General features: G+C 38.6%; 1 protein-coding gene across 1 annotated transcript in view; it reads right to left on the reverse strand.

Annotated features, from left to right (window-relative positions):
• The window catches only part of LOC124164184 (probable cationic amino acid transporter), a 446,047-nt gene that overhangs the window by 12,947 nt on the left and 409,957 nt on the right, over positions 1–23,143 (reverse strand). Inside the window, exons 4-11 of the mRNA XM_046541392.1 lie at positions 21,781–22,011; positions 18,006–18,214; positions 15,353–15,524; positions 13,947–14,130; positions 7,062–7,186; positions 4,993–5,258; positions 2,061–2,608; positions 335–462 (exon numbers count right to left, since the gene is read on the reverse strand). Of these exons, the coding sequence (XP_046397348.1) occupies positions 335–462; positions 2,061–2,608; positions 4,993–5,258; positions 7,062–7,186; positions 13,947–14,130; positions 15,353–15,524; positions 18,006–18,214; positions 21,781–22,011 (1,863 nt within the window). The remainder of the gene's footprint in view (positions 1–334; positions 463–2,060; positions 2,609–4,992; positions 5,259–7,061; positions 7,187–13,946; positions 14,131–15,352; positions 15,525–18,005; positions 18,215–21,780; positions 22,012–23,143) is intronic.

Genomic DNA, 23,143 nt, shown 5'->3' on the forward strand with positions numbered 1-23,143 from the left:
TATGTTTAAATTGTTGGAATAAATGCATGGTAAATGAAACAGCACTTTTTGTAATGCAATCACTTCTGATATTTTATCATTACAATTGTTCATGGTATAACGAACAGTGTAGTACATGCGTTAAAAATCCCGTGCTGATTTCAAATTAATAAATTTTATAAATCAATAGAATGTAGTAAAATTTCTGAGCGAGTGAAATAAAAAAACCCAAACTTTCCTTATTCAAGTGGTAGAGTGATGAAAAAAGAATTGGGATAGTTACAGAAGTATAATCTATGCTTAAACTTCAAAGAGCTCTCAAAATTTGAAGAGCATACTAGGGAGAGGTACTCACCAAGAGCCATCCATAGGGTGAACCTGACGAGTGTAAGAATTGAAAGCTTGAATATTAGGTAGATGTTGACGATGACGGCAATGGCAGGAACAAACGGCAGGCCAGGTGTCATGAAGAGTAGTGTTTTTCTGCAAAAAATATGGAAAATTTCTTCATTGCAGCAGAAAATTCCAATCATCTTCCCTAAGTACCTGACTTGATTCCCATACATTCAATACCTATATGTTGGCCTAAATTTAAGAATCTCTTTTTGAAGACAAGCATTAATTGGTCCATATCTGAAAAGTTCCTATACCTTGGAAAATTTTTTAAATATAATTTATTTTACTGAATTTTGGAAGAGAAGGGCAAATATGTAGTTTTCATATTTTGTGTAACACTCAGAAATCTGTAATAATCTAACATCTCTATACTACCCAATACCCATGTCACATAAACAGGATCTCAATGAAGGCCCTGTTTACGTGACATGGATAGTGACAATGGCGAAGATAAAAGAAGATAGAAATACATTTGGAGTTCTTATAAAATGATAAAAATACATTTGGATCAGTATGAAACAATTAGTGAAAATGGATAAACAATGGAGCAAGAAATGAAAGAAAATTTGATAGGGAATATTTAACATTAGATCCTGAGTCAGGATGAAAAAGTCATAGTAACTATCTGCAGAGAATATTAGCGATGAAAACTTTGTAGAGTATCAATGAAAAAAAGTAAAATCTATTTGTAAAATCTCTTAAAGTCTCTGCATTCAGTACTTAATTATGTACTTTGCCCGTTCTTCCTGGAAGTCACCCCAAACTGACAGGGGTGATCTAGGGGGATTGGGGGCCCTTGGCGAGGCCTCATGACAAGGCCTTCCTTACTAAGGGATTCGTAGGTCCTCCCCCTAAATATTATAGGAATTTGCATGCCCGGAAATAGATTTTGACGCTATTCTGGCTCTTGTCTACCTTTAAAAAGTAAAAAAATAGCAATTTCGTTGGGAAAAATACAATGAAAAGAGGGAATTTCACAGATAATAAAGTCAAATGATGTATTCTCGTTGTATCATCTATTTAGTGAATTTGTTCCTAGAAACTGCTCTGAAATCTAAAAAACCTCTAAAATAACCTTTTCAAATAACCCTTTCAAAAAAGAATGAGGTTCTCTTTACTCTTGTGCCATCTTTATTTTTTTATTTTTACTATGATCTTTTACACTGAATATGTTGTGAACACAGCAAATTTATGAAAACAAGGAATTTTGTAATTTCCAAAAAACTTTGGTTCAAATAATCCGAGTCTTTTTTATTGTACCTTTCATATATGCTTCACGGTAGGCGCGATCACTGTGGGGGCCCCCTCGAGCTCGGCGATCGCCGACCAGACGACCTGGCCAGACCGCCCTGTAGATTCACTTATAGATTTGACGCGATGTACAGTGGGGCCGACTACATGGGGACCGAGCCCCCTCAAAAATTCGTTATGGGTGTGAGGAAAAAATGTGTCAGGCTTGTCGATTTTCCCCGGAGTGTCCAGATATCGAGATTCGAGTTACCAGGGTTCTAATGTTGATCATATGACTCTTCTAAAATGCTTAAAAAACTTAAAACTCACTACTTATAAAATTTCCCGGGGCAACATCTCCGGTTTGGGCCCCGCTAAAATTTTTTGCAAGTCAGCATCCCAGAGATTCACTAATAGATTTGACGCGATGTAATTCCCAGTTTTTAGGTACTAACCTGTTCTGAGGTTTTCTTGAGATGAGCAGAAGTATGACGAAGATCCCCGTCAGGAAAAACACGAGGAAAAAGATGGTGGCGCCCCTAGCGGCACCCTCTCCCGATTCCAAGGCGCTAACGCCGCACACCACGACGATGTCGAAACAGAAGATGAACAAATAGAGGATGCCGACGAGTCGCATGACGTAGAGGCCCGACTCCTCGGTGGCTGGGCCCCTGTCCACCCAGGGAAAGATTCCCGGACAAAGGTAAGTGAGCTCGTCCAGCTTGCGTGCCACGCTGCTGAAGAAACCGCCGAGTCGCCCTCCGGCCACGCTGCCGAGGCCACCAGCTCCGCCACCGGAGGAAGAAGCAGGTAGCGAGCCGTAGAACTTATTCTCGCTTCGGTCGGACACGAGGTACTCATCGGCGGCAGCGTTGTCGCCCTCCAGCGAGACGCCCACGCCGACGATGGGCGAGGCGCCGGACAGCATCGCGCCCATCCCCTCGTCGGGGTAGGTGTCGTCGCTGTCGGGTGAGCCCCGCGTCACTCGGCGTACGGTCACACGCTGCAACGCCGGATGACGAAAACAAAAAAATATAGACCCGTTAACGACAACGTAACTAGGTGTTGTAACAGTTCAAGAGAATTATGTACTGCATAAAACCTTGTTAAAAATGTCAACCTTTTGCGGAGAGATTTTTATTACATATTTGGAACAGCATATCAAATGATAAACAAAGATATACCGCACGATCATTTTATTTTAACAGCTTGAAGTCATATCATGGAAAAACATGTTGAATGACAGACAAAGATATAGTACTTCCCAGTTATTTTATTATAACAGCTTACAGCACGTGTTTCGATTTCCACACAATCATCATCAGGTACCAAAAAACTCCTAGTCTTGTAAACAAGTTTAATAAGTTTTTCACTATTTCCCACCGAAAAAGAAAAGGAAGAAATTTGACTTATTAAACGAAAATTTCAGTCACTCTCCTATCTTTGATGCAATCCCCTAACTGCTACGTAACCTCACTTCCATCCCCAAAACCTTTTTTACCGTGTGACATGACGCAGTTCCGGAATTTTTGGTTGTCTTTGAGATGTAATCTTCTCAGCTTTGTTTCTGTATCTCCTCCCACATCTCCCCTATCTTTTACCTTCCCCTCCCCCCACCGAATTCTACCTTCTGATTCATCCCACCCCCACTACTTTTTGGAGATTTATATATCTGCCTGATTTAGGAGGTTTTAGTACCTGATGGTGATTGTGTAGCAATGGAAATACGTGTTTACTCGACTTATTACGGCCCAGACAGGAAGGCCGTAGCCAAAAATAAGTTTGGTGGGAGTTAAACAATTGATAAAGGACAGTAACTTCAGAAGGGATTCTTCACGGGACGAGAAAAATACAGAATATTGCTCGTCAACGTCCAAAATCCAATATAGCATTACATTAATACATTAGCTACTTTACGATGCCGCGATGCTATTAAACGAAAACCCACATCATATCATAGGGTAGCCATCATATAGGCTACCCCACGGAACAGTTATGTGGTGAGGGTTTCGTGTTCTCAGGATGTTTTTAATACGAATACGCTTCCAAAGGAAACAGTTATGTAGGTAATACGGGTTTCGTAAGTTCGGGCGTTAAAAAGTCATTTTAGATACCTACCGGATCAACAATTTTTATGGGTCTCATGATATCAGGGGCGTTATGGAGTACCCAATACATATTTGGACCAGAGTGACTTCTCATGGGGTTGTCAGCATTGGCATATTGATTAGCACATTATTCCCAACGGTTTGTAACTGTGGGGTGCCAATGAAATCCTAATTAAGGGACCATACTGCTTGTCCACTGGTGAACTTATACTATGCTGGAATTATAGCTTCAGAGTGGCCGTCCATTAACGTCATGTGCTCGCTGTGGATGGTGATTACATAAGGGCGTCAGATGAAGTCAAATAACCAAGAGCTACGAAAACTTCAAATCTTTGGTGGGGAATACATACAAGCAATGCTGATGACAGAGCTGCGAAGAAATTAGGATTAATTCAGCATATTTTTGGAAGATCCTTGGGTGAAAACTTGAAAGAGAGGAGATACTCCGCACCTTAAATATCCTGAAAGCATCTAGGATCGGGGGCAGAAAGATTTTATCAGTTAACTAGCCACCCTGAAAAAGGGTGTAGGTCATCGGAAACTGCAACGAATGAAAAGAAAGCTTTACACAGCTTTGGCACAGATTATGTTGGGAGCCACTGGGGACTCGGAGGGTAAGGTTAAATTGCTGGAACAAGTAAGAAAAGGTTTCTTGGTTGAAACACTCGCGGGTCATCGTAGCTGTTGGGAATATTTTATTCGGATGTACCCTGCGTACTCATTCGGTTTCTTGACCTCTGCTAGTGACTTTTTCTTAGGGAATAAATATATTTTTCCCGAGAAAGGTATTTCTAATGGGATATGAAGTGAAACACTTTGCACTTTCTATGGTATTTCTAATGGTATATTATTTCTAATGGTATATTATCTGATGGTATATTATTTCTAATGGTATATTATCTGATGGTATATTATTTCTAATGGTATATTATCTGATGGTATATTATTTCTAATGGTATTTGGAGAAAAGAAGGTTGAAAGGGGAAAGGGTTAAGGGGTTGAATTTTATCAAACTATTATATTAAGTTAATAGCTAAATTATATTTTACTATTAAGATAGATTATTATAATTTCAGTGTAGGATTTTGTCACCTTGGCGATTACTTTGGCATTTTGAATGTCAATCGCGTGTCTCGAGGCTGCATGCTCCGTCATCGCCGACTTCAATGATTGTACCAGTCGAGTGGTACGCTTGTGCTCTTCATGTTGAGTGTGAGTGTAGAGGGAGGACTCAATACTTAATAAAAATTCTGGAATACGGCCCTGAATGTACACTCACATTGTTGGCGTTGGCGTAGTCCGGCTGCCCGACCATCTGCCTTCCGAGCGCGTCCCTCAAGTCGTCCGGCCGCAGCTGGTCCCCGTACATGGGTCCCGCACCCGCCGCCGCGCCGTTGGCCATCTGCGCCACGTGTTCCTTGGTAGGCGAGCCTCGGATCGGGGTGCGCAGCGACTCCGGCAGCAGCTCCACCAGGTTGGTCGTGTGCGGCTGGTAGCGAAGGATGAGGACGCAGGTGGATACAAGCGTGTACGCCAGCAGTGTGCCTGGAACAGTGACCCATTCAAAGTTTAACAATAATAGTATAACTATATTCCACTCATGCACAATTAAATTATATCCTTTACAAAAGCAGTGGAATTCATATACCTCACGTATATCTCTTTTGGGGCTAGCATCATCTATTGTTCCGACAGAACTGCTGCTATCAATAGGGTAACCAAGGGCGGAACTGGGTAAGCGATTTTTTTAAGTGCAAAAAAGGTGCTGCGCAAGTGGCATTAACTATATCTAATCCAGATATATTATAAGTTAAGCAACAAAAATCTGGACTTGTTATAATAATTGCCGCTTTTTTCGCGCTTAAAAATCGCTTACCCCGTTCCGCCCCGAGTTTCCCTATATGATACAATTTTTCTTTAATTCAATATTATGATTATATTTATTTTATTATCGTTTATGAATTCCATTTTTCTCCACCCTTTTTTCTTTACACTTTCCTATGGCAAAAATGATCTCGGCTTTCGGTCGCCTATTCCAAATACCATACCAATATCGTTGAATATAAGTAATTAGTCACACTAAACCAGTATTTTTTATTCAATTTCGGATTAGAATCCAATGATTATCATCTATGGAAACTAACACCCATGATAACTAACTTGCAATCAGAAACACAAGGCAATTACATAAACACAGAACACCTTAAATTAAGAACGTTTTGAGTTTACTTTCTCTGTAAACACTCTACTTCTTCATGGAACATAAGCCATTTTTAGGCAGCAGATGTGAATTCCCATCTTTCCTTTTTCTTTGCCATATTTTTTAGCTAAGTGATGAGTTCTCGCCTCTAGTTATCAACCTCTATAATCTATCAATGATTAAGAGGTTGGTGATTCTGCATCAGTCATGCTTTTATTAAAAAAACTGAATTGGAAGTAGGAATAGTTTGTGTAGGAAAAATATTGAGAAAAAGATAAAAAAAAACACATAGATGTCGAACTACTAGCACCTCTTACCTCTTAAAGAGAAGAAAAGAGGGAATGGCGTTCTTTTAAAGTGATTCCAAACATTAAGAGTAAACTTAGACATTATGTAATGAAACTGTCGGTGTGTCGTTTAGAAAACCCCTCACACCGGCACAAATGATTTTCAATGCCAAAACCAAGAATGCGGACACAGATGAAATTGGAGCGTATAAAATTATGTTGCGTGGTACACATAGGCCAAACGGGAAGATAATTTAAGGACATAGTGAAAGAACCAATGAGATTTTACGTTAGCTTAGGAGAATTATTTAATTAGCAGAAATACTGATTTAAAAAAAATTTGATTTTAATTATTAAATTTAGCCGTAAATTGCTAACTATTATATTAAGTTAAAAAAGTACTAAATTAAATTTTATGGAGAATTATGGTATTACCAATATTTGGCATGTTTTATGCAATTATCATTATTTATAGGCCCATTTCTCTCTCTCAAGGCACAGTCACCCTAACCAAAAACCGACAACACCCAACTCAGTCGTGGAAGAACAGGTGGAAGGGAAGAAGGGCAAGGGACAGCCTCGAATGAGTTACACAGGACAGGTTATGAAGGGTATAAAAGAGATGGAATACGTCGCTATTAAAAATTTAGTGGATAGGAGAGAGGAATGGAGAGCTGCGTCAAACCAATCTTGGGATCGTGACACATGATGATGATGGCGACGAATCTCTCCTATGACTCCTCCACGAAAAGAAAAACGATGAAAATCCAGTAATCTCGTGTCCTCCCCTTTATTTTAGAAATTTTTGGTGAAATTTAATGGCAAAAACAGTGATTTTTGTATTTGAAACGTTGAACTCACCAATGGACATCATTTCCACGAGAACTTCCAACTGAATTAGGAGAGCGGCGAAAGCGGCCGCAAGTCCTGAGATGAAGGTGGCAAGAGCCGGAGTTCCCGTCAGCGGCCACACCTGTCCCAAAATCCTGTAAAATGAACAAGGTAGAGATATAGAGCAGGAAAAAATAAACTAATAACATCAAAGAAAGAAGAAAAGAATATTTGAACTAGTGACTCCATTGATTTGACAAATTTGATGATAAGGGCATGATATGAAAGTGATAAAACTAAGTATTTTCTGGCTTACATTTTGGAACCCGACATAATCATGCATTTTACTTAAGAAAAACGGATATTATGATTTACACAATATAATTCCGAATGCTTTAACCTACCTATTTTTATTCATTGAAATCAACGAAAATTGTATTTAAAAATGATTCCAGTTTTCAGGAATAGTTCTGAAACTTAACTCGCATTCAGCAACACACACATAATTCAATATTTTTGCCAATTTTAATCACATTATATCTGTTTATTAAATGTTTTACGCTGAAATTGGCATACGATGAATGTGACGGTATAATATCCTCCAAAAGGAAATAAAAAAGAAAAAAAAATCGTGGATTAAATGTGTGAATGGCAAGGATTAGCCAAGATTACATCATATCAAGGAAATAACCGCGGATTATCCAGCGGCAAACCTTTAAAATAACTATAGAAAACTCAATATACTGTAGAAGGATTCTATTCTCGCTTTCAAATCTATCAAAGGTTTAAAAGTTTAATATCAACAGCCAGATAAATCGAGCTTAGAAAATAGTAGAAAGTTGCTAAATTACGTACCAACTGCATTACGTTCTTCCATTATTGTACCGTTTTATACTTTAGTCCGAAGCGTGAAAAGACAAGCTGGCTTAGAAAAAGGAGTCAGGGTTCATCAATTGGGATATCTACAAAACATAATTTCCGATAGCACACTTAAATTAAAAGACAATTTACAAGAGTTACCTCATAATGCCATAACAGATATTAATAAGGATATAAAGGGAGTTGAATAATTATGATGATGACGAAGAATCACCTCTGTAACCCCTCCTCGAGTAGAAAAACGATAAAAACCCAGTAATCTTGTGATGCTTCGTTTTACACTTTTTTGATGAAATTTAATTGTAAAAAAGGGTAAAATTTTGCATGTACAACGTTATACTCACAAAAGGACATGATTCCCACCAGAAATTCCAGCTAAATTTAGGAGAGCGGCGAAAGCAGCTTATGGAACAAACACGATTTACAAAAAAAATGTCTCAAGATGATTAATTTATGCTCTGAAACTCGATGTCTGGAGAAACTGTCGCGTCGGTTAATATATATTTACAGGAAAACCTAATGATAGAGGGAGCCAAAAGTATTGGAATAAATAACTTGAAAGTAAAATTAAAGGAGAGACAGAGGGGATTGTGGCCCAGAAAAGGGAAAAGTCCCATTCTTCTCATTCGGGTGTATTTATCACTAAACCAATCCCATTAACTGCGCTCCCGTCGAAGGAGCCAAATTACCTCCGAATATCCCTCTTCCCCTTTCAAGGAACCTCAAAAAAGCCTTTCGTATGCCGTAAAAGAGATCACTTCCTTCCCTTAAAACTCCGCTGTTGCCACGCCGCTCGAATCTCCGCGGCCAAAATGTCCATTTTCTCCATCAACACTTTATTACGTGTATAATTCGGAAATCCGAAGTCACTCAGATCTTATTTCTCCCTTCATCCTCGCTCACCACTAAAAATTGCGGCCGATTACAGCCATTTTATCACAGGTTCGCCACATGATTTCTAAAAGCTTCAATCTGCACAGAAGACGATGTGATCCTTCTAGCTTGCCTAAAAACATTTACTTCTCATTATCTTTTGCTACTTTATTATTTTTGCCAAATTCTATTAAATAATTTTCGTCGGTCTTCTTGGCCCACACTGAAGTCTGCATCAAGATCATATATTTATTATTATTATTTTAATTATTAATCGATATTTAAAAATGTATATTGTATCGTAGAATTATTAGTCGCGTAATACCCTTCTTCATTAAATTTATAAGTAGATATGAGAAATATTCTTTGAGTGGATGAAGTAAGAATCTTATGAATAATAAGCGAAGCATTTTTAAGGACCACAATAACATTGAAGGGTGTTCGGGTAAGTGTGGTGGCTAGAGTGGCTTCCTACCCAGTGGTTTAGAACCCGGGCGGTGGCATATATTTTTCAAAGACTGCCTGATCTCTGCTTGAAAGGGGAACATGCATGCAATTTCTTCATCATACATATTCATGTCTCGTTGGATAGACAATTTTCTCACGAGTCCAAATATAAAAGCCAAAACTCTCCCATTACTCCACAAAAGTCATTAAATTCTAACTTTAAGTCATGGAATATCGCTTGAAGTCACGTGACCTGAAACGACTACTGACGTCATCGCACGGTACACCATTCACTTTGCTAAGGGATTAGAGCTTTGATTGAAAGAGATCGAAGTAAATTATCATCATCAAGATTTTTAGTAGTTCTTCCAAGGACAAATTGACTTAAGAGGGATTTAAAAAGGCACAATACGACAGTTAACATTTGGTCGACTCCCTTATGACGGTTGATTTCCTGAAATTGCTTCGTCATTACCACGATGCATGGAGAAGAAGCTAGCAGGTAAATAATACTGCGGTTAATAAAAGTTATATTACCAATTTTTTTAAATATTTATGTATTGGCTAGTGAGATTTAATATATCCATCATACATTTAGTGAAATAAATGATGTAATAAAATGAAACGAATTAACAAATGATATAAGAGTGTAACGTAGATCACAAGAATCCTTCTTTGAAAACAATTTATGTCTATTAATAAGTGAATTTAACTTATTTTCATGTAAGTCATTACCAATCTCCCGAAACAATCATCTTTCTTTGTTTCAACAACGCCTTATCAACCCAGCGTATTAACAATCTGCGACAGCAATCATTTTCGCCAAATTTGCGCTTAGTGTTGAATATTGGTCGATGTCGGGACTATGTCCCGACATCTACCAATTTTCTACCCACTTCCTCGCTCTGTCATCAGCGGATACCGTGTCGTGACGTCACGCGCGGGCGCTTCGATGACGTCGTGTTTTCAAGCAGCCGATGAAGAGTAATTTTAAGCACTGATACCCCAGTTAAAAAACATTTTTAATTCACGAAAATTTCGGCGAGTACATTTGAGGTACGGATATTCACATTCTAGTACTTTAAAATAATTGTGCATTCTCTTCATTTCTGGTCGAGGGCATTTCATGTACAATACTCCGTCTGTGAGAGGAGACGTTTAACTGTGATTCCCTTGGCGCCATCCGTTAAGAGCTAGCTAATACCGACGCCGGGTTTCTCTCTACCCTTACTTCCTTACTCTTCCCTAAGGCAAAAATGACCTCAGCTATTGGTCGTCTTCTCCTAATACCATACCAATGCCGTTGAATAAACGCACTTATAAGTCATACTAAACCCAGTATTTTTTATACGATTGCGGGTCCGATTCTATAATTGTAACTTATAATCAACATACTCATAAAATTGAACATCAATTCATCATTTTTATCAGTTTGTCATAAGGTATGACATGACTTTCAATTTGAATTTCTTTATACAGACCAATTACCTATTGATACCACATCTAACATCTATCATATACACCAATTTTGTGCTGAAAAGTAGCGGGTTCAGTTTTTATAAACGTTTTAAAGTCCTCCGCAGATTGCAATTTATATTTTTTTCGAAGGTTGGTCATTGACCACTGTGTAATGATTGATATATCACCTTTTGCGGAGCCAAAATTGCAGTCGATCAATCGAAATATGGCAGTGTAAACATTCCTCAGGGCATTATGGTATTAAATTTGATGAAAAGTTGTACATAACAATAAACTATGCTCGTGCTTTGATGGAATACTTTATGGGGGTATCTGGCAAATATTTATTTACTTCTTACAAACTTTTCTCATAATTGCAGCAAGAATAGGGAACGCAGCTTCGCAAATACTTGTATATAGTCTATTTCTATCCCAAGAAGGCATTTAAAATGGTAGGTTAATTGATGTTAGATTGATTAAAGGCATTCCATCGAAATAGTTTCCTTTTAATGGATATGAATCTTACGACAGACTACTGATGGGTTCTTTTGTCTTCATACTTCTCAAATTTTCTCGAGCAGTGGAGAAATTTTCACTTGATCGTGCATTCAATAGACCACAGCCATTAGGATGACGTTTCAATGAAGTCCAATGTCGCCTTAATTAGTTTAAAGACGACGTGAGCGCATATATTTCCGGACCGAATCCTGAAATAATCTCACATTAACGAACCGGCCCGAGGGAGCATAGGGTTTTGAGTGAAGAGAGTGGGGAATGGCACAAAATTCGTGCGAAAGGTCACGTCTCTTTGCCCTTATTTACGGCGGGGAGAAAGCTCCTCTGAATGCTAATGAGGTCCACGGGGAAGATGAGAAGTCACACGATCCTGTTAAAGACGATCAAGCAGAAGACATTCCCACGGGACACACAGGGAAGGGGAAGCTTCCCCTCAGCTGTCGTATTTCGCAGGATGCGTGCAGTTTTGCTGACTAGTATGCAATTTTCAATTTTGATTCTCGACTTTCCATCACAATTTGGCTCCATTCCATTACCATGTGGGTCATTGTGATTTCCCAAAAACAATTCCCGCGTGAAATATCCCCAACAAGCTACAAAATTTGTAAATTTCATCAAAATTTGCGAAAATTCTCACAGAAAATAACATCATCAAAATTGACCGGATCATGACAAATGATTTTTTATATATGGAATTTTCGTAAAGTTTGTGCAATGCGTGTGACTCCGTAAAATTATCCGTGGCTGGTCCCGGTACACTTAGAATTTTCATCAGGTTATGGTGAGGCAGATTCATTTTTATTTGCGAATACATGAAAAAAAGGTTCAAAAATATTAATCTCAATCGGGCGATATTCGACCGTACAACCTATCGGATGAAGTAAGTACTAATCTAGAGCCCTTACCAGAGGAAAAATGGAAATGCCAACTCAAAGTTTAAACTCCTTTTTTTAAGGACACCCTATAATGGATAATGCATGGAAAGGAAAAAATTGAAAGAACGTAGACTGGAAACATGTTTTCATTTAATCAAAGCATAAATGTGATGATGCTACGTGAAAAAATTATATTTTCCTTGTTTGAATTAAATTTTATCCGAAAAATGTAATTATGAAAGCGATTGTGGAAGCTCCGATATTGATCAACAATGCTATTTTAGCGACGTAAATAATTACTGCTAATTAACGCTGGTATAGATATAATCGCTTTACACTCACAAGCTTTGCAGAGGTGTTAAACCTATCTGATTACCTTTGATACTATTAGGCCGAAAGGAAACAGCTTTAATTACGACAGCTTAATCATTCAACTCGAGAATTTCAGATTAATAGCCGCAGCACGAATCCCACAATGTAGTCAATCAGTAGTTTTACGGATGATAATAGCGCCTAAGTGCAAATAATTGTGCCTCACTGAATTATCTCAGGTGTATAATTTCTTTATTACCTTAAAATTAAAAGAAACACAAAGAGTTCTTATAAAAACATAGTACAACCTTCCTTAATAAAAAGATATGAGGTGTGGGCCTTCACAAAATTGACCCAGAAATTACGCACCACATACGAAAACAAAGGATACTAATTGGACCCACTTAGAAATTTTTCAAAACCAATAAAACTAAGATAATATAAGAATAATTAGTGGAAAAAATAGGTAATAAGACACAAAAAACACCATTCGAAAATTCTGTTGAAATTCTTTTATTTTGTATGTGAAATTTATGCTGAAACTTGATAAAAATAACATTTGGCATTGAATTGTGTGCATATAAAACGGACGATGATATGACATAAGTGTAAATAAGTTTGACAAGCCTATTGGCCAAGAGCCACTTTTCATAATAATATTTTTAATCAAAATACACTTCCTTGCATTTTTTTCTCAGGGAAAGGAACAGGAAACCCTACCTTGAGTGTATTCACACGCCGCACAGGGGATAAATCTAGGGTTTGATATGTGTATTGTTCAAGAGCCACTTTTCATAATTTTGCTTTCATAATATAGTTCTTTGCATTTTTTCCCGATTTATTTTTTTTGCGAAAATTCCTAAGTTTTTGTTCTTAACCTTCCATCAGGCGCAATGGATCAGACAGAGACAGCGCGAGTGTTTTTTTTTCTTTTCTCCGCGCTACTAGGTGGCATATACCCTTTATACTCATAGTAGTTGTTTGTTTTAACCTAGACAGCCTTTTGCTTTTCACATATGTGCCGACAGATCAGTAGCGAATTATTTAGCATAATTAAACAAAATAATGGTACAATAAAGCAAAATAAAAGCACTATTAGATAAATAAGATAACAAAATAAAGAAAAGTGATCTTATAGAATTCACACACTAAGATATATTACATAAAATAATACATAATAGCTTAAAGAGCACGTTCACTCGCACCTTGCTCAATCGAGGCGGGTCTTTATGACGGCATGGAAAGTGGTCTATGCATAGCACGAAAGATCTCATGTAAGTTTTTAAACTACACTAATAATGGTGCTTTAAACGCTAAAGGTGTACCACTAAGCCATGCTAAGAATTAATAATGTTTTTTCACATCTTCGCCTGTCAGACACATTAAGCCTGAACTCAGCAATTCCAATATTGCGCATGACGAAAGGTTAATGCGACGTCCTACATATTATAACCTATTTCAATCAATGCTAGGGTTGAATCGGGTGAGCGAAATAGCTGTTTCCCGTAAGAAATACTTTTCGTAGTCATAGAAACCAACTTCTCCACTCACTCACCTGAATATAAGGCCATCCTTAGCCATGGCGTACACGATCCTCGGCATGGGGAACATGGATCCAAACATGGAGACGGTAAGGCCAGCAAGAGCACCGATGGCCACCACGTACTTGCACTTGTACGCCCCGACGAAGCCAAACATCTCCACCAGGGCGGAGTCGGCGTCCACATCTTCATACGGCACTGTGAGATGGAAAGAAAAGGAAACTTATTGGTATAATCATGGGGATACTTAAGTGTTTTCATTAATTCAAGGTTATAATGGTAGTGGAAATTGAAAGAAGTCAATCAGAAGTCAACTTCGAAATAAAATGCTGTTGTAAAAATATTATAAATGTCTTTTTAAAAGATTAATTTGTAGTATCACAATGCCAAAATCAGTAAAATTCAGCCCATATTTCTTTTTAGCTCTCTCATGTTCTTCTTCAATGTGCACTTTATCAAGCAAAAGCAAAAAATGATCTTCCACGGGGACATTTCCTTCAACTTTTCCCTCCATCATATTTCTCACGTTATCACTGTGCCTTAAAACATACCCAATCCACCGGTTCCTTCACAGTTAAATCATTTCAAACGCAGTATTGCATTCATAGCACTAAGTATTTTATTGTCGAAAGAAAATAATTGGCTTTTGCCGTAAAAGAACTTCCATATTATACACTCGTCCTGATGACTTTTCGCTGTAAAAAAGCCCCTCACACATAGCCCTAGATATAAAATATAAAATTTCTTCGTCGAACGCGATCAATTTAAGTCTATTCATTCTAGACTAGTGGGACTAGCCACGGTGACAACTTTACGGAGTCACCCGCATTGCACAAATTTGCGATATTTCACAGAGGAAAAATCATTCCCTTTGACCGGGTTTCGAACCCGGATCACTTGTTTTCAAAGTTTGGGGTTTGCTCTTCGGCAGTGGCGCAGTATCGCACGACTAGGACTGCTCGTGGCATAATATGCTCAGCAGTTCAGACGATCTTGTCCGATTAAGTCCAAAATTTTGAAAGAGAGATTGACGCGTCGCGTCGGTCGCTTAACACTTTCTAACCCAAAGCTGATTCTGGGAAAAATCAATTTTCAAGATTTTTCATTTTGAAATCTTGAAAATTTTACACTCAATGATAACTATCCTGGCAGCTAAATATTTCGTCATTGAAATTTACTCTACAAAATAATAGGTAGTTAAGATATCTCGTGGGTAGAGCTGAAAGTTTAAACATTTTTGATGTTGCTTAGAAGCAACATTGGGTTATATATAGTTAATTGGCTTAGTACTCGGCCGGAAATCGAGGGATCCGGTTTCAAATCCCGGTGATATCGAATGATTTTCCTCTGTGGAATTTCGCACATAAGAGAATGAAGTCGGTTTTTAACTTAATTATTATCAGCTCATAATCTCAATTACCGATAAGGGTGAGCATCATGGAGGAGGTGACGTAGGCGGTGAGGATGACGACCAGTGATGATATGATGGCCAGGGGGATGGATCTTTTGGGATTCGTCGCCTCCTCTCCCGTTGTTGCGATTATGTCAAAACCAATGAAGGCGTAGAAACACGTGGCTGCACCCGTGAGAACCTGCAATCAAACAAAGGTATTAAATTAAGTATGAATTGAATGTATTGAAAACAGGAGATTATTGACGCTCGATGCCGATGGAAAGGTATCTATCAAAGAAGGCGTGGAAACTATTTCGTAAAATCAATTTATTTCTTGGAGTTTTAGGACTATAGAAGTAGGCAGACTGTGGATATCCTCACATCTCACGCTATAACTAATACTTGTAGTGTATCCTGCTAACTTATGTATTCCTTAATGCATGTTCATGATTTTTCCTAGTATTTATAACAGGATTTTTTGCATGTTATAGATTCACAGGCTTATTGCCTTCATAAATAGTCGAAAAGTTTTGCCCTTGCATGAACGTAGAAGTATTATTTGTTAGTATGCATAACATTTTTATGACCGTGTAGTATGCAAGTGGGAGATTTATCACCCCCTTCGAAGCACACTAGAAGTGACTCGCAGGGTATTACGTAGGTTTAGATAAGAAAGAAATACAGGCCAAAAATGTGCGTAAAAGGGATAAATATAAAACTAGGTACCTCATGCAACCATACAGTTCGCAGGGAAAATACAAAATGAATAATGTATTTTTTACGTTAATCCGATACCACGAATAAAAGTTAACGGGATAATTTTATACAAACGACCGAGGTTTCAACGCTTGGTGTCATTTTAGGTCTCAAAGCGTCAAAAAAACTGAAATGGCGCTGAAATAGTTTTTTTTTACAATTCTGATGGAAAGATCATAGTTTAATATCAATATCTGTCTCACGAAGAGAGCATAAATTTCTTCGATATGATACTCTGAATAAGTGGCAATTAAAATGCACATATCGCTATAAAGCATCGGTTACCATCACAAACCATTAGAATAATAAGCTTTCATAGCCACCTTGGACAATGGAAACGAAACCCTAGGGCGGGTTCGCGGGGATACACTCCTGGGGCAGGGACTGTAAGCGCTAGCTTTTCTCCTCTGCACCCAGAAGGGGAAGGACGGGAAGGAACAAGGAAGGAGGCGCCGCCGCGATGAGAGCCCGACGACGCCTCCGGGGAGGGGATAGGGAAGGAAGGGAAGGGACGAGGAATCCCGCACCGTCACAAAGGCGGGAGGGCCCTACTAACAGCGAAACCAAGCGAAACGCAAATTAATATACTACCAATTCTAGTGGATTTTCCTATGAGGACGAAAAATCCATCGATCGAATCGGTAGATAGCCACCTTGGACAGCTTTCACCGGTGTTCAAACAAGAAGCTTCAGTATTCACGCTTTTAGGAAGGTATTAGTATCATTCGGCAGCATTTTTATTTTCCCCCAATAACAACCCTCAATTTAACAGCACCTTTTAGTATAATATACAGTTTATTAGTATTAATTTGCCACTTATTTGAAGTAATTGGCACCCATGTGGCGGAGGGTTCTAGTCCTAGCCTGCAAATCCGAAGGCCACGGGTTTGAGTCCAATAGAGTTCGAGTTGGGGTCACTTACGTGAGCGACAAACTGGTCGTGGGAGTCAAATCCGCGACCCAGAAATCCCTAAAATCCATATTAAAGCGATCTAATGGGTAGGACATGGGGAGAGAGGAGGAGGAGGCAGGGATACGGACTCGCATGCACAATTAATGACTCGCTTATCGAACCGCGTTGTCAATGGCCGAGGAGAGAGAGGGCATGAACATACAGAGAGGATGACCATTGAGCTACATACACGGTGACCCGAGACCATCCAAGACTACAACCAGGGATCGCTATGAAGCTCTGCGGAAAGAAAGGCTACTTAGCAAACGTCGTTTCAATTGCTATTTGAAAATCATATAAAAAAGAAAGTAATATTAAGATGACAAAAACCATGGTTTCTTCTTTCTGCGCTGAACGGCGCATTGTTTGTTGAAGAAATGGATGTAAAATTGTATAAAACAAAATTAAAATTAATTATTAATTATTTTTAATTCAGTCATAAAAATTAAAAATTATTAATTACATTATTAGAAGTAAATATAAAAATTAAAACTACATTAAAATTATTAAAAGTTGAAATTAAAAATAAAATCTTTTCGTAAAATAAAATTATATATAACTTGGCGCGCTCAAAATGGCTGAATATTAAAGGGCCAAAATTGAATCCCATAAAACTAAAATTAGCGCTATGTTTATTTTATCATTATTAAATGGTTACAAGCAGGCCATTTGTCTCGTGGTAACATGATAATATGATGCAAAACAATTTATAACATAATAAGAAACCCTTGATCCCTCCTTCTTCTTTCGCTTTTTAAAAATATGTAAATTTTTCGGGAAGAGCTCAAATAGTTTTGCTGGTATGTCGTTCCAGTCCCTTTGTGGTCGTATTCAAGAAGGAAAACTGCTTTATTTTACTATATATTTATGCACACACATAGCAATTTCAGCATCGAAATGAGTCGCTGGATGTGGAGGTTTCCGCACCACTCGTTTGGAAACGTCGATTATAACCGTGCACAGGCCACTCACCCCGGACCAGCCGTATGGGAGGAATCCCTTGTGCTCGGACCAGTTGCGGGAGTCGACGTAGAATAGACCAGCAGTCATCACAAACACCCAGACGGCCAAATTGAGGGCGTTGAGCACGTTGTTGAAGGCCAGCGACTTCCGAACCCCGGCCGCCATGATGAAAGTCATGAGGATGGTAATGCCGAAGGCGAGAAAGTCCGGTGGACGACCTGAAGAGAGAAATGGACGTGTATTGATTTTGGGACACACAATTTATCTTAATTAATAAATAGTAGTGGGCGTAAATTGGTGAAAATCCATAATCGCATGAATAGAAGGATCAAGAACTTTGCTATTTCCACGTGGTAATTCATTGAGGCTGACTATGCTTTCGTTACAGCGTAACATTATCAAGGTGAAGAATTGGAGATAAATTGACAGTATAAATAGCAGAAGGTATATCTGTCAATTTTTGATATAATTGCAGGTAAATTGACAGATATACCTTCTGCTATTTATACTGTCAATTTATCTGCAATTCTTCACCTTGATAATGTTACGCTGTCACGGAACCGTGGTCGGTCTCAATAAATTACCATGTGGAAATAGCAAAGTTGTTGAGCCTTCTATTCCTGCGTAAACTTAATTACAAATTAAGATGCTCAGTAGTTTCAGCCTCGATAATGGCCTCGGTAGCAGCGGGGTACAGTCTAGCCAGGGGTCGGGGATTTAAATCTCGTCTGGGTACATTTTCTCCCATCCATGGCACGGATGCATCTGCGTGTTCATCAACTTAATTGTAAGAAAGAACTGTATATTCGTAAATTGGTTTAATAAATGAAGACGAAATCATTGAAATTAATCACGTAAATAAAAATTTCAGACTTATACTGAAAAATCAGAATGGCATATGAGTCACAATGAAAGTGATTTTGTTTTAAATCCACCCTTTTCATCACAAGGTTAAACACAGTCTATTATAATCTGGGTAAGGTTAATGAAATGATAGATGATGGCAAAACTGTATTGAAACTCGGGTCGATACTTTTATTAAAAGTGTGGATTGGAAACAAAGTGAGTTTCATTTCATAAATATTTTAATATACTTTTGAGCTCATGTTTGTGTAATACCTTTGTTCAAGTACCAATATACAGACCGTCCCACTAGTCGTGTGTCATTTTTGACCTCTAATTTTAGTAACTTCGCCTCAAGCAATATTCATGAAAATTGGCATACTTACGGGAAAAGGTCCCAATTTTTGTTGAGTGTAATCAACATTTTACAAATTTGACCTTTTGACCACACTCTGTTAGTATAAAATCAAGGTTTTGAATTTATCTTATGGGGTTTCAATGCTAAAAAAATCGAAATAGAAAAGTCTGAATTTCATTGACAAGTTATATAAGGAGTCATAAGTAAGTAAGGGAGTTACTATTTTTATATTTGGTTATTAACCTTTTTATCGCTAAACAAAAATTATATTTTATTTTATTTTATTCTCAAACCACCGGATACAGCTCTTACTGGCCATTTTACACCGGGGTGTTCAACAAATGTAACAAGTAAACGTACACAAACGACCATGCCCTGGACCGGGGAAACCTACCCAGGCGGGATTCGAACCCGCGACCTCTTGTTTGGCAGGCGAGAACGTTACCCCGCCGCCACCGAAAAATATTAATATTGGGTGAATTTTCTTACTACCAACGAATCAATGCGGAAAATACTCGTGAGAAATCTCCATCGAACTTACGAACTTCTCGGCAAATAGGATTTAAGTGTCTCTTTAAATATTCTCGAGTGAGGGCCATTGCCTTGAAGGGATTAAAAATTTCTACTCGAGGACATGAGGGCATCACGCTCGCGATTAACGGGGCAACATTCCGGGAGTTCTTGAACGCGAGAGCAATTCATTTGCGGACGTGACGTCCTCGAAATTTCTTGAAATGCCTCCCTCAACCCACTCAACTCTTACCCACTTCACACAATAAATTAGATTTCTCTCGGTAGCGTCGCGGATAAATATTCCTTCGAGAAAACGGAATTGGAGCAATAGATATGGTAAATGAGATTGAAGGCTTTCTGATTCTATAGTGAAGAAGGATGAGCGATTAACCAGGCAATAATGATAGTAAAAAATTAAAAAAGACAGTAAAAATTACATGACTACTCAGTAAATACACGATGATAAAACTTAATTAATTCTCCTGAAAATAAAATTTATATTTTCCTCTGATACTGAGAACAAGAGTGATGCCTCAAAATGTCCCACGATTATTCCCACGACACGATTATTATATATTATAATTAGTTCTTGAAAGAACATTTTTAAATTGAGCCAGTAATTCGCCAATCAGATGACTAATAATAGAGAATAATAGAAGAAATTTGATGTCTTGTAATCACTCGTTGCCACAAAGTTTTCATAGGCTGACTACAACGAGGCGTTGGCTTTTATGCTTGCACTTCGAATAGAAATTTAATTTCAACTAAACCATCGAATACCCACTACGACGGAGAAATATCTGGATTTTTATGAAATCCATTTGAAATGAAAGGAGGCGCTCGAAAAGTGGGCGTGGAGAAGAATGGAGAAGGTGAAGTGGGCAGAGAGGATGATGACCTGCTGGAAATGGTAGGTGAAGAGAGAAGGCTTCTTGATGAGATGCGAAGGACACGGAAATTTTGGATGGAGTGAGTACTGAGTGGGGTGGAGATGTTAAAAATAGTGTTAGAGGGAAGAATGTTGGGTAAAAGAGGAAGAGGAAGGAAAAGAATTGGGTTTTTACATAGAGTGACGGGAAGTAGGCGTTATTGTGACTTTAAAGCCTGAATCACACGACCATTTTATCACTAGGGTGATCACTCGCAAATGATCGTCGCCGGCAATTGTTTTTCGCAATCACGATCGCGATGAGGATTCCCATCACTTTTTTCATTACTCGTTCGGTCGCTTTTTCCGTCGCTGAAACCGTCACTAAAACCCCATATCAGCCAATAAGATCGCATTCCCGTATGGAGCGATTGCAGCACAACGTTTGACAATCGTGAGAACGACATGGGTAAACATAAACACGCTATACATTTTCGTGATGCGGGTCCTATGGCAATGAGCTGTGATATCGGAAGTGATGCGAAAGGCGACGGCGGGAGGGACCGCGTGATTCAGAAAAATGACCATTAGAGCGATCACTTTTCCCGTCGCGAAAAGCGATCGCTCTAGTGATCACTTTTCGCGACGAAAGAAAATGATCGCTTGATTCAGGTTAAGAGGGAAGTCCATAAATAGAGGAGATACGGTCAGAATACTTCGTAAATACTACTTGAAAACAAAACTTAGTCGGTAGAATAACTTAAAAGTAATTTATTAGTCTTTGATTTGATAACTGCTTCTGTTTCTGGGCCAGTCTCGGCCTACTGCGCAGCCATTATGCGCGTTCTAGCATATTTTTCCTATGAGGTATTGATATCCCAGGTGAAGAGTTGGGCAACCCCTTATACGAAATCTTGAAAGTGCGAAGGGCTCAGGAAAAGTAATTGGTCCTCCCTACCTGAATGTGTGATATTCACACGCCAATGACTTAGTATGGGGCGAGCTCTACCCTCACCTATCCATACCAACCTTCGGGTTGAATCAGTTAATGAGTGAGGTATAACAATAACTATTGGAGAAAAATACAGTGTGTCGCTATTGCATCGGGCTTTTTTACATGATCTAATGTTGACTTACAATTTTCGCAGCCTTGTAGTCGCCAGGACAAGGGGTGTGTAAATCTAACAGCTATGAATACTTACCGAGAATGGTTCCTACCGCGCCCGCAACCGATTCGCTGATGGCGCCATCAGCCAGCGAATCGAAACAGGCACTGAGGGCGCATGCGCAAGCGGACGTGCCAATGAGGTACTCGAGGACCATGTTCCAGCCAATGACGAAGGCGATGAACTCTCCCACAGTGACGTAGGAGTACATGTAAGCGGAGCCCGTCGTGTGAGGTACTCGAACTCCGAACTCCGCATAGCAGGCACCTGTGGATCAAAAGCGAGAGGGTGAGAGAGAATATAGTGACAAATAATGCAGTGGCGTGAAATATTTTTTCATTTGAGGACTGCATTTCATGCTAATAATAAGATAAATCACGCACACCATCATCATACATATTACAATATTTATGTGCATAGGATATTTGAGCATGAATATAGAAATTTGGAATATGAAAATACAGAAACCATTGAATGTAAGAAGAACCATAAATAGGTTATGTGGGGTTTATAAAGCCTTTATAAAAGAGTAGGGTTGGAGGGAAATAGGTCAATAGGTGGACTCACCCTGTTGCATAGGAAGGAACGATCACAAATTCGAAATTAAGTTCAAGAGAATACGGACATTTTGAAACATCCTCCCTGCCTAGAGGAGAATAAAGGAATGGAACGACCTACCTAAAGTTATTTTAAAGATCTTCCCCGCAAATGCTAAAAAATGATTAAATGTTCAACGATTCTAGGTTGATTGTCTTTGTGATTTACTATGGAGAGTTGGGAATTGAAATATTTGGTTCAAACTTCATTTGTTAGTTGTATCATATTCGAATCAATGCACTTTTTATGCTAAAGGTGTATTTTATGTCTCTTTACTTTGTTCTTAATTTTGTAGACTTTTCATTCATTTATTTAAATCTAATGCTGCCACCAGGCAATAGCCGACTCATAGCAATATGTAATATACAAATAAAAATATATTCGAGCAAGGCATTAGACATGACGGCCAGCATAGAGACCGTAATTGGTAGCTTGGAGCACAATTAAATTCAACCCTAGCAATTTAAAGACGTGGAATTGGAGGAGACATGAAATGGAGAGTAAATGGAATGCACTCAAAGAAAGAAGTCTTTCATTGTACCTCTTTCAGTGCCCAGCGGTTGCATTATAAGAGTCATTCGTAGCAATATTTATTGATTTTAATTTCTGGTGATTATTTTATATCACTATTGTATATTTTTTCCAGATGTAAAAGTGAATGTGGACATATCGCATTCACACGGTTGCCACGTCGCCGTACTCTCCGCCGCCGCCGGCCAAAACCGGAGTCGACCGCACGCTCGAAAAAACAATTTAAAATTCGGGGTTGCAAGTTGGTGCAAGATTTTACTTTATATTCACA

This window comes from Ischnura elegans, chromosome 8 (assembly GCF_921293095.1).
Source record: "Ischnura elegans chromosome 8, ioIscEleg1.1, whole genome shotgun sequence".
NCBI lineage: Eukaryota > Metazoa > Arthropoda > Insecta > Odonata > Coenagrionidae > Ischnura > Ischnura elegans.